This window comes from Suricata suricatta, chromosome 4 (genome assembly GCF_006229205.1).
Source record: "Suricata suricatta isolate VVHF042 chromosome 4, meerkat_22Aug2017_6uvM2_HiC, whole genome shotgun sequence".
NCBI classification, from domain to species: domain Eukaryota; kingdom Metazoa; phylum Chordata; class Mammalia; order Carnivora; family Herpestidae; genus Suricata; species Suricata suricatta.
In genome coordinates, this window is record NC_043703.1 from 624,588 (window position 1) to 636,315 (window position 11,728).

The window sequence follows — 11,728 nt, forward strand, 5'->3', positions numbered from 1 at the left end:
ACTCTGTTTCCCTTCGTCGTTTCCTAGGGCCCAGGCCATGGGTTGTGCCCGGCGAGCAAGGCTGTGCGCTCCAGCACCGCTCCTCACGCCGGGAGGACTGGCTGGCGGTGCCGCCGTCGGGGTTGGTAGCGCAAGAGGACGCTGAGTCGCTGAGCTTGGCCTTGATAGAGACTGACTTCCTTCCGTCCCCGGAGCCCAGAGCTGAGCTGGAGGTCGCTGGCGGTGAGGGGCTGAGCACACGTCTGCGTGGCCACTCTGCGTTCTGAGTGCGCAGCTCGGAGCCCACGCCGGCGGCTCCAGCTCCAGCCAGCACGTCTGCATTCCAGGCGTCAGGAAGGTGCAAGGGGGAGCGCAGGGGTTCCCCCTCCTCCTCAGGTGCTTCCCACAGCCCGTCCGCGTGCCCCCGTGCCCCTCCCTGACCTCCCCTGGGTGCAGGAAGGCCCAGGCGGGCCATCCTTCACGTGGAGGTGCTGCTGTCCCCAATCCAACATGAATCTGCTGCTATGGTACAGGGGGGTGACCTGCCAGTGCCCCCTCGCAGGCCCCTCTCTGGGCTTTCTGCTCGGGACGCCCCTCCTGGGCATCGTTCTGCACCGCCAGCCAGCCCAGCCGCCCCCCGCCCTGTGCAGACCAGGGTGGCGTGTGCCTGAACAGCTTCGGCACCAGCTCTCCACCTGCCAGGTGCGGACACTCGCCACAGACTTCTCCACTACCCTGACTCGTGCTCAGGTTTGCTTATCTGTGGAGTTTGCATCCGCAGGAGCCCCGAGAAGTGGGTCTTTCCTGCCCACTGTCACCCCTAGCACTGGGGCAGTGCCTGGCACACAGGCGGACATGAGTGCCCTGGATACAGCCCGGGAGCGCAGGCTCCGTGCAGGCCAGCATAGGGCTTCCTGTGGCCGCACGCCCTGACCCCCAGCCCTTCCTTCCAGGCTTACCGGAAATGGAGCTCTGAAGGCCGAGGGGGCCGGCGGGGCCACGACGCCCCCATGATTGCCTACGACGCTCTCTTGGGAGCTGGGAACAACTGGACGGAGCTCTGCCAGCGGGCCATGTGTCACGGAGGTGAGGGCGCCTTCTTTGATGTGCAACCAGCACCCCGTCCCGCCCCAAGGCCCCCGCCCAGGGCGTCTGGGGCTGGGGGTGCGGGGCCCCCCTGACTCCCCAGGATGCGTGTCATTCTCTGGGCACGGGTGCCAGTGAGAGCCTGAGCTCGAGAGAAAATGGCATCTGGGGAGCCAGGGTGCGGGCCCCTTTCCTTCGAGGCCGCAGGGCCCTGCTGGTTTGGGCCACACACTTCCCGCGGATGCTGTAGCCAAAAAGCCCTGCCACACTTTGAGTCAGTGGCCCCAGGGTTCGAGCCCTCGGCGGGGGGGTGGGGGGGGGTGGCCAGGACAGTCCCAGGGCTCGGTGGGGTCACTCCCTCCTGGCCCCCACTCTCTCCCTGGAGCGTGAAATAAGAGTCTGGACAGATGTCCCCCCCGTGCCGGGCACAGAGTCTCCGTGCCCACCGGAGCCCCGTGGTCCCTGGTGCTGAGGTGGTAGAGACGCCAGCACCGCCCCCCAGACACGGGTCTCTGAGCGCCCGGGCCCTGGGAAGGCACGGGCATCCGCACGCACCCGCGGCTGTGTGAGGAGGGAGGGGGCTGCCCAGAGAGGGCTCCGAGACGGGCCCCTGTAGGAGCGCCCGCAGGCCCTGGCAGCACAAGGTCCCGGGGCCCTGAGGACCTGTTTCCGTTCCAGGCGAGAGCGGGGCCACCGGGACAATCGCCGGCTGCCTGTTCGGGCTGCTGCACGGCCTGGACGCGGTTCCCGCGGGCCTGTTCCAGGGCCTGGAGCATCAGGAGGAGCTGGCGCGCCTGGGCGAGGCCCTCTACCGCCTGTCCACTCAGGAGAAGTAAAGCCCTCCGCCGCGTCCCTTCGCGGGGAGCCCCGGGGTCCGCGTGCACGGCCCTCCTGCCCGTGCCGCTCGCCTGGTCCGCCATAATCGCACGTTAACTCTCTCCTCCTGATGCAGAGCCCTAACTGCCGTATGAAATGCCCTGTTTGTCCTTCCCTAACCCAGACCTGGGGCCTCGCCAGGGCCTGCCACCCGCAAGCCTCCACGCACAGTGGCACAAAGTCTCTCGGACAATCGGTGTGTTTCACTCTGTGCAAAACTAATGCTGCTCGCTCGCTCATGCCCACACCACTAAGCACGACAGCTGAGCTGTCCCGCGGCCCACCCCTGCCTTGGGGCCAGGGCCGCGGGCACCGGCCTCGGGCCGCAGCCGAGAGAGAGCACGGCGCTTCACCCGTCACCGCACGGCCGACGGTTTTAATCACACTAGATCTTTAAAACCAAACCCTTCTGAAACAAGTGACAGAAAACCAGGAAATAAAGGGCTCTGGTGTGACACCCGCATCTTCTGTGTGGTCTGAGCCAGCTCCTGGGGGCAGGACCCCCAGACTCACCGCTGAGGGCGGGGGGGGGGGCCATCTCTGTCTGCGAGTCTTGGATAAGAGAGTTCACTCTTGTTAAAAATAACCTTGGACACGATCCTTCCGCAGGAGCATCTGGTGTGAATAAAAGAGCAGTTGGTGTTCCATGTGTAACACGGAGCTTTGGCAGCTTGGCTGGGCTGGTCCGCGGCGGCGGCGCTGCTGCCTCCGTGGAAGGCCGCCTCCAAATGGGGGGCCGCTCCCGAGCCCGAGGGCTCAGTCCATCCCTTCTTAGGACCGCACGAAGGCCTCAGGCCTTCCCGAATAACAACTAACCTTCGCTGCTGCTCGTGCTTTTCGGTGGGAAGAGCCAGACACAGGGCGGCCCCCGGCTGGGGGTGGGGACGCAGACCAGCGGAGGTAGGTGAGCGCTGTCCCAGGCCAGGGCCCCCGGCCAGGCCCCAGGAGGGCGCCTTGGGAGGAATCCATCCTTGAGAATCCGGAAGTGAGTCACTTACCGGTGGATTATAAAACATAAAAATTTACAAGAAGCACTGGACTGTCCCCACCTCACTGTCCTGCTGCAGAGAAATGCAAACACTGGCCGAGACAGAACCCTGACAAGTAGCGAGGTGAACACGCCTGCGACTTCGTGTTTATTGTAACGGAAACACACCTGGGACATTAGAGACTCGCCGAGGCGTGTGGTGGTGGGTGCGGAGCAAGAGGCCCCCGGCGCCCCCCCCGGCGCCCCCCCGACGCCCCCGCCAGTGGTGTGACCCCCGGGCTCCAGGCCCCTCATGCACCCCCGACGCCCCGGCCAGTGCCGTGCCCGCCGGGCCCCAGGCCCCTCACGTGCCCCTGGAAGCCATTCAGTCAGGGGTCTGTATGGTGTCCTCTGCACTGCACACACACACTCCCTTCCTTTCGGCACTTTTGCTGCTTCCTTTCGGTTTTTTGGCTTTGACCTTCCCAGTTGCGGGTGATATTTCACTTGCTTGTGAGCCCTAATTCATGTAACTCAGCTGTTTGAACTTCTGAAGTGACTTTGGGCTGCTCAGCACGTCTACTGCAGAATGTGGGTCCCCGTCCCTCCTGGGGAGACACCATCTCCACCCATAGCTCAGCGACTCTGCCTTCCAGGTTCGGGTGTTACCATCCCCCAGCGGACTCACAGACAGGTGCGGGTCCTCCTGGCATAGATCGCATCCCTGCCAGAGTGGCACCTGGGGTCCGAGGCCCGGGACTCGAGACGCCAGCTCCCGCTGTGAGGGAAGGATTTGTGCTCTGACAGCCCCCGTGCCCGCGGGGACAGGTGCCTAAAGGGACAGGAGCCCACAGGGACAGGGACAGGAGCCCACAGGGACAGGTGCCTGCTCCTGCCCAGAGCTCCAGTGCTGAAGCAGCGCCTCTGTTCTGCTCACAAGTTTCCAGGCTTCAGGCTCATTTGATTAATTCCGGTCCCCAGCCTCTTTGGTGCAGAGTTTTTGTGTCTCGATTTTGAATCACTGTCCCCATGTTTTCGTATCTGGAAGGCAGGTGGAGGCAGGTGTGTGTGGCAGGCACCGGAGCCCCTCTGACAGCTGGAGAGACGAGATCAGAAGGGTCCACACAGAGGGGCCATGGGCCGCCCACAGCAGCACACGCCGGTGGGGTCCCCAGGTCAGAGACGCAGCGCCTGGGGCCCACTGTGCCCAGGGCAGCCCGAGCCGCTCATGAGTGGACACTGCACAGCCGGCCTGCCCGATGGCCCAGCCCCTGCCTGTGAGCCGCTCACCAGCCTCCCCCCTTCAGCCAGGCTTGCCCCCGGCCCCGCCCACGGGCGCCCGGACCAGACGGCACCCGAAACAGGCAGGTGTCCACGGAGGGAACTGGAAATGCCCCTTGTTTCTGAGAAGGTCACCGGGGGACCTCCAGGCCTGCAGGTGCTGCGCATTCAGGGCCCTGTGTCCGTCCTGCCCCACTCTAATATTCTGATAGCTCCTTTTCAAGCACAGTAAAACACACAAAACACACAAAAAGCCACAAAGTAACCCAGAGATCTCGCTCACCCAGCCACACCGACTGGGCCAATCGCTATTAATACTGGGCCACATGGGCCTGGTGCCTCTCTCAGTGCGGACAGCGCACAGACGCCCCCAGCAGTCAGGTGGGGGGTGTGAGGGACGGGGCGCCTGCCTGCCTGCGTCTGTCCCAGCACCTCTGTCGGCCGGACTACAGGCTCCGGGCAGCGGGAGTGGCCTGCTGGGCGAGGCGGCCACCCCGCAGCCACGGGGAACACGTGTGTAGGGGCGGCAGGAGGGGGCAGGCCCCAGGCTCGCTCTCTGAGGGGCAGCGAAGGGTGAGCGCAGGTCACAGAGGAACAGGGGGCCCGGGACACAGTTCACAGACCTCGTCGCCGTGGGGGCTCTGCGCTCTGGGGATCAGACTCCTGCCCTGCACAAGAGAGGTGTGGGAGCAGCGCCGCTGGCGGGACCCGGGCCCGGAGCCTTGTGGTCTCCCCTTCCTTTCTGAGGATGCACTTGCAGGGGGTGGGGGGCGGCTGGCTGCGGGGGACTGTCAGGCTGTCTTCCCAACCCCACCAGGAGACCCCATGTCTCAGAAGAGGACATGGGCCCCGAGGGTCATCCCCTCCCCACCCCAGGACACGCTGACAAGCACAGAGTGGGCGCGGGTCAGCCCGGGTCAGACCAGTGCCTGCTGATAAAGTGGATGGTGGGGGCCTGGTAGGTGCCACCGGGAGCCCCAAGGGACCAGTCGCTACTGGCCTTCTGAGGCCGGGGTGGGTGGAGGGTCTCAGCCAGGGGGCTGACCCTCATGCTGACCCTCCAGTGTCCTTGTGTTTCCAGGTGACCTTTCGGTCGCCAGAGGTGCCAACGGAACTGTCGGGAGAGTTTGTGCAGCTGCGGTGTTTACACTGGCCCTGGAGAAAGTGTTCCGGTCCTGCCCGGGCATGGGCTTGGGGACGTTCGCCGGCACCCGCAGGTGGGGGCAGCGGCCCAGACCCCAGACTGCCTCTGGGAAACGCGGACAAGACGGAAACATGCTTGGCTTTGAGGAGCCTGCTGCTGTGCTCCCCACGACTGTCCTCACACAGCGGGCGGGGACCGTGGTCCACACGCTGTTTCAGGCCAGGCGTGTGGGGCCAGGAAGAGCGTGCTGCGCCTGCTGCCAGTCCAGGGTCAGGGGCCGCCGACGGCCCGAGGAGGGACCTTGCCGCCACAGTGCACGTGCCCAGTCCTGCTGGGGAGTCCGCGCCGCTGGCCACTCTGATTCAGTGACTTCCGGGATGCGGAGGGCCGCGGGTCCCCCTCGAGGGACAGCGGGGCGTCCAGGACCAGTGGGGGCGGCAGAGTCAGGCCGCTGGGAAAGCGCCCGCGGAGGAGGGCATCCGAAGTGCGTCGTGAAGGATGCAGAGTGGCTCGTCAGGAGTGCAGCTGTCCCGGGCGGGAAGGCCCAGTGCACGGCTGGGCCAGAGCACAACAGGGAGCTGGGCTGCTGCCAGGGGCACTCGAGGCCCACAGGCCTGCATCCCTCACCCCTGCAGCCATGGCAGGGTGAGCCAGAGCCTAGAATGGGGCCCCGCCAGACCTCCCTGCAAGCCTCAGGCGAGTGCAGAACAGATGGGTTTCCTGCCCATGTGGAGCCAAACAAATGCATGTGTTGGAAACTGCGCCAGAGTCGCACGCAGTGATGATTGCTACAGTGATGGAGACCCCAGGAGGTGTGCCGGGGGCATGGTGGGTCCCGTGCTTACATGTGACTTCAGGAGAGCAGACTGTGCAAAGCAGGGGGGCGTCTTGTGCAAAGGCCCTGGGGTAGGAATGAGCTGGGAATGATCGATGGCCAGTGCAGCTGAAGCAAAGTACGAGGTGGGGTCAGAGGGCCAGATGGGCGGCGCTCATGGCCTGGGCACCAGGTAGCATGTCCCTGCAGGGAGGGCAGGAGCCCAGCTCGGCTGTGACATGAACAAGTGCCCTGCAAGCAGAGCTCAGCGTTTCTGTGGGGTAGAGGGAGGGCGAGCAGAGAAGGCAAGGGAGCAGGTGGAGGAGAGGAGGGGCATTGTGTTCACGGTGGGTGCTGCGCACAAGCCACCTCTTGGAGGAGCCCGTGCAGTCACACTTCGGTGTCCACTGCCACGGGCGTTGTCCCAAACCCTGCACACCTCCTAACGCGCTGGGCTGGAGGCGAGGCCACCTTGGCAAAGCAAGACTTGCCTAGGAAAGGACCATGCGGTCCTAGCTAATCCCCTGCGTGTCAGCCTGCAAATCTTGCATGTCTGGAGTGAAAACCTTTCTTAGGTGGCTGTGGAGGCAGGAAGTGGGTCGCGACCCTGCGGGGGCTGCAAATAAAAACCAGGGGTGATGAGTACCGGGGGCTGGAGTTCAGCAGGAGGCCAAGCAGCACCCCAACTGCACGGTCAGCTTGGTAACTTGCAAACTCGGGGGCCACAGAAGCCCTCCACCGGGGCCCCACCTGCTGTGTCGGGACGCTGCCTCCCAGCACAGAGGGGCGCTTGGCAGCCCCTGGGCTGCAGATCTTGGGGGGAGCCATCTGGTGCCCCCGGTGCCCCCGGGCCAATGGCAGAGTAACGGGGCGCAGTCCACACCCAGTTTCCCTCACTCTGAACCAGCTTCAGAGCCGCCTGGGGTTCAGACGGGAGGTTGGCGGGGACCTGATGCCAGTGCATTTCTCCCTCTTTCTGTTGGACTGTGGGGTCCTGGCACCCAGAGGCACAGGAGCATGGAGGGGCGGAGGAGGCCACGTGACAGGTCCTCAGGGGGCTGTGCTCAGTGTCAGAATGTCCCCAGAGCTATTTGAGCCATCGAGTGACTCAGCCCACAGTCATGAATGTAACTGGAAAGGCCAGGTGGGGGGCGGAGGGGGGGCATGGCCGGAAGGCCCTTGTCTCCACCCTCACCAGGCCCCTCCCGGGCCCAGAGGCCTCTGCGTGGGCTGCGGCCACTGTCCTCCACGGAGCCACTCGAGGCCCACTGCCGGATGCGCAGTCACCGGCGGCCGTCGCCACAGCAGAGCTCACCAGCACTGACCGGGGCCCTGTTGCGTCGGGCTCGCAGCCAGGCCAGGACCATGCGGACGCTCGCCCTGCACCGCGGGGACAGCGAGCCGCCCGGAAGCCCGCGGAGCCACCTGCCGGAGGGAAGCAGGCCCAGGGAGCGCAGCGGCGGGGCCTCGGGCTGAACAGCCCAGAAGAGACCCAGGGACGCCGGCGGCCTGCGCCTCTGCAGAACTGAACGGTGCTGCCCACCGAACTACCCGCCAGGCTGCGATGCCCACGGCACGGGCCACAGCGCTCGGTTCGGAGCGGCCCCGCGCGCCCGGCCTCCTGCGGCTGCCTCGGCCGGTGGGGAGGGGAAGCTCGTGGGCTCAGGAGGAGGCCTGGGTCACTGGGCCCCGAGCGGGCCGCTGACGGCCCAGCTCGGCAGCTGTCTGGTGGCCCTGCAGAGGGTGGAGGGAGAGACGCCGCCGGAGGGAGAGATGCCGCCGGAGGCAGGGGCACGGTGGGAGGACGCCGGCCTTCCCAGGCCGAGCAGAAGGTGCCAAACATGGCCCTGCAACACTGCGCCAGCCTGTTCCTCTGCATCCCCTAGTCCCCGGGGGGCCAGGGTGGGGACGATCCGGGCCACCGCCGGTGGTGAGCACATAGCCTTCCTGGGGGTGGCCGCTCCCAGCGTGCCCCACGAGCCCCTTGGACCTGCTGCTGGACGGTGCAGCCGCCACCGGTCTTCCGCTGGTGCACTTGTCACCCTGCAGCGGGGCTTGTCCGCCCCTGGCCTGGGACTGGGTTCAGGTTTCAGTTTGGTTTTAGGAGCCTGGCCCACCAGGACGGCTGTCCAAGCCCAGGCATCTGAGGCTGGGGAGGAGCGCTGGCTGTCTCGGGCGTCGGCAAGGTGGGGCCCTGGACCAGCGGCAGCCGCAGGTTCTCGGGCCCCCGGCAGCGACTGAGTCAGACATGGCGGTGGAGCCCTGGACTCTGGGCTCACACGAATCCTCTGGCTCTGACAACAGTGAAAGCGGCCACTCCGCACGAACTAACTGCATCCAGATGACGGGGGGTTTGGGGAGCCTGGGGAGGAAGGTCCCCAAGATTTTGTTCTTGGAGAGGCCCCGGTGCCCCAAGTGCAGGCTGGGGTCGGGCTGCGCGACCCCCAGCACACCAGCTCCTGGAGCTCCTGACACCTGTTCACAAGCACCTGCACCTGTGGGCGCTGCTGCGATCCGGTCTCGGTCGGACAACACGGGTGGCCCCAGTCCGCGCACGGCTCCACAGCCCGTGTTTCTGGTGGCACCGTGGATGTGCCGGAATTTGAGCAGCCCAGGGGGTAGGGGTGCATATTTAGAACGTTTCTTCAGTGTCATCAACAGCAATGTTCCCACGGCCCCTGCTTTGTATCCTGAAGGGCTCCTTGGAAGCAACAGTTAGAAGGTGCAATGGCTGGGCTGTATTCTGGGGGCGTCTTCCCAAAAGAGCCACTTGGAAATGTTGGAGTGGCTGTGCCCGCAGTGGGGGGAAGGGACCTCCAGTGCCAGGCTGCTCAGGAGTGGGAAGCCCCATCAGGGACCAGACACCCCAGACTTGTCAGTGGCCAGGTTAAGGTTGCAGGGACTGTGGCTGGGGTGTAAGCATCTCCTGGGGATAGGCCTGCAGGGGACAGGGGCTCAGGGCCCTCAGCCTCAGGATTTTTCGGGGGGCTCAATGGGTTGCCCCAGTCCTCTCCACCCTCCCAGCCCCCCTCCCCACCCCCACTCTGCAGCAAAGGCCACTTCCCCTGGCTCCAGGGACCCCTCATCCCAGCCCAGAGCCTGTGGTCTCACAGATTGCTCTGGGGGACCCAACACTGGGAGAAAGCTGGATATAGGAGTGTTGTTAACTTCATTTCCCATAATTAAAGTTAGATACACAAGAACCCCACAGAAAATATAAATTCTCTGCGCTTTTTTCCTATTTATGCAAGAATAATATCTCCATTATTTAAAAATTCAAATACTTTGCACAGGCACATTCGTTTTCCAAAGTGCTTCCGCTGTGCTGCTTAACACCAGCTTCCCAAAGCCTTTGGAAGGACAGCGGGTTAGGAGTAGGCCAGGGACACTGACCCAAGAGTCAACGGGCATCCCTCACATCTCCCAGTCTCCTCGGTCCGTCCTCCTGGACTTCTTGGGGTATTTGAAATACTATTGTTCTGTAGGAAATGCTCAATGGAGATACCTTGGGAAAAAACGATGATAAAATCTGTGATGATTGATTTTTTTCTTCCTACAGCTCCAAGCGTGGCCAGGTGTGTGGCGGTAAGAAGCCCGTTGACGTCCAAGCCCTGAGGAAGAAGGTCGGCAGTGCGACGTGTGACCCGGCCACCCGGGCCATCCTCAGCAGTCTGCTGCTCTACGTCAGTGACCTCGAGGACAGGCCCCCGGGGCCTCCTCCCACGGGGACAGAGGGCAGGCAGAACAGGGCCAGCCGCTCTCCAAAGACTCAGGACCCGCACCAGAGACCCACGTGCTTCCAGCTGCTGCAGGCCAAGTTCATGGGCACCGGCCGAGAGCCCCGCCTCAAGAAGACCCGGGAGGTGGGGAGGCTGATCTTCAAGGACAAGCAGGGCCCCAGCAGGAGTCTGGTGACCGCCACCATCAACAAGCTCCTGGACAAGGCCCGGGAGGGAGCCGGCCGCCCGGCGCAGGACGGGGAGCAGCTCTGCAGCGAGAAATCCCGGCGGGCCCCCCCCACCGTGGGGAAGGGCACCGTGAAAAACATTCTGAAGGTATTCTTGGCGGCAGAGGAGAAGAACGTGTGCGAGAAGCCAGAGGCTGCCAGGGAGCCCCCGCCCAAGCTGCCCCGGAAGAGGGGCTCCGTCCTGTCCAGGCTTCGGGAGAAGTTTGAGCAGAGCGGCTGTCTCTGCTCCGAGGCCAGCGTGCTGCCGCTCCGCACGGAGGAGAGGAAGACCGGCCAGCGCAGGAGGAGGGTGCACCGGCCCGAGACCCGCGTGCTCTGCACGGCCACCATGGCCAGCACCTGCGTCCGAACACCCCTCGCCCGCTTCCTGGCCTGCACCGCTGAGCCCGTGCTGGCCTTCCACATTGCCACGGTCGTCTGCAGCCCCAGGAGCTGGCTGTCCCACTGCGCCAAAATCAGCCACTCCAACCGGCGGGTGTCCAGCGCAGAGGATGCGGCGTCCAGGGGCAATAACACAGCGGGACGGGGGCAGCCTGGTGGACACCCCGCACAGCCGCCACCGTCCGGGGCCACAGCTTCTGGGGACAATCTGAAAACCGGGCTCCTGAGAGTGGGGCCTGAGCCTGTCTCTGAGGCAGCCCCGGCTCCCGCTTCCCACAGGGGTGAGGCTCTTCCTGGCTGTGACCCCGGGGTGATCCCCCCCAAACCAGCCAGCCCCGGGGCTGCCGGGGCAGCAAGAAAGGACAGGATGGGCCCGCCCCCCGCAGGAGACTCTGCACAGCACACCTGGGTGCCAGGGGGAGCCAGGGCGGGCCTGGGGCCTGGGGCCCCGGTGGCACGAGCAGGAATGGCCCCCGAGGTGGCTCTGACGGTTTGCAGTTCTGAGGATGAAACAGAAGTAGCGACCCCAGGCTCGGAGCGAGACCCCCTGTTCGCCGTGCAGGAGACTTTCCCGGAACAGAAGGTAGCGGGGCGCGTCCCGCCGCTTGCGGTGCCCGCGGTCCGGGCCCAGCGGCGCGCACAGCCGGCCGCGGAGCCCCCCCAGATAAGTGTCAGGCGGCCCCTCGTGCACGAAATGCCGCCTCCTGCCGCGCTGCCGAAGGCAACTGGTGGTGGAGGCAGAGGTTCTAGTGTTCCGAGCGGCGGGGATGCGGATTCCAGTGGGGGAGGGGGCGGAGGTGAGGGCGCCGGTGTGGCTTGGGGAGGGGCCGAGAGTGGGGGCGAGGGCAGAGGCGGAGATGTGGGCGGGAGTGGGGGTGTGCGCGGAGACGTGAGCGGGAACGGGGGTGTGGGAGGGGGAGGGACTGCGGGTAGAAGTGGGGGCTGGGGTATGGGCATGGGGTGTAATGTGGGGAGGGTTGGAGACGTGGGCGGGATTGGAAACGTGGGCGGGGTTGGGGACACGAGCGGAGTAGGGGTTGGGGGCGCGAGCGGGAGTGTGGGCGCAGGCGGTGGGGCCCGGGGCGTAATTGTGGGCGGGTTTGGGGACGTGGGCTTGGGCGGAGTTGTTGGTGTGGGAGGGGTTGGGGGCGGGGCAGTGGGAGAGGTTGGGATTGGGGCCGTGAGAGGGGGCGGGTTTGGGGACGTGGGCGGGGTTGGGGCAGTCGGCGGGGG

General features: G+C 65.3%; 2 protein-coding genes across 2 annotated transcripts in view; both read left to right on the forward strand.

The window, feature by feature from the left end:
* The window catches only part of ADPRHL1 (ADP-ribosylhydrolase like 1), a 22,391-nt gene extending 19,987 nt beyond the window's left edge, over nucleotides 1-2,404 (forward strand). Inside the window, exons 6-7 of the mRNA XM_029936413.1 lie at nucleotides 933-1,065; nucleotides 1,744-2,404. Of these exons, the coding sequence (XP_029792273.1) occupies nucleotides 933-1,065; nucleotides 1,744-1,901 (291 nt within the window). The 3' untranslated portion in view covers nucleotides 1,902-2,404. The remainder of the gene's footprint in view (nucleotides 1-932; nucleotides 1,066-1,743) is intronic.
* A 2,613-nt stretch (nucleotides 2,405-5,017) lies between these two features.
* LOC115290400 (collagen alpha-1(I) chain) overlaps nucleotides 5,018-11,728 on the forward strand; it is a 9,314-nt gene continuing 2,603 nt past the window's right edge. The window contains exons 1-2 of the mRNA XM_029938387.1: nucleotides 5,018-5,978; nucleotides 9,707-11,384. Of these exons, the coding sequence (XP_029794247.1) occupies nucleotides 5,971-5,978; nucleotides 9,707-11,384 (1,686 nt within the window). The 5' untranslated portion in view covers nucleotides 5,018-5,970. The remainder of the gene's footprint in view (nucleotides 5,979-9,706; nucleotides 11,385-11,728) is intronic.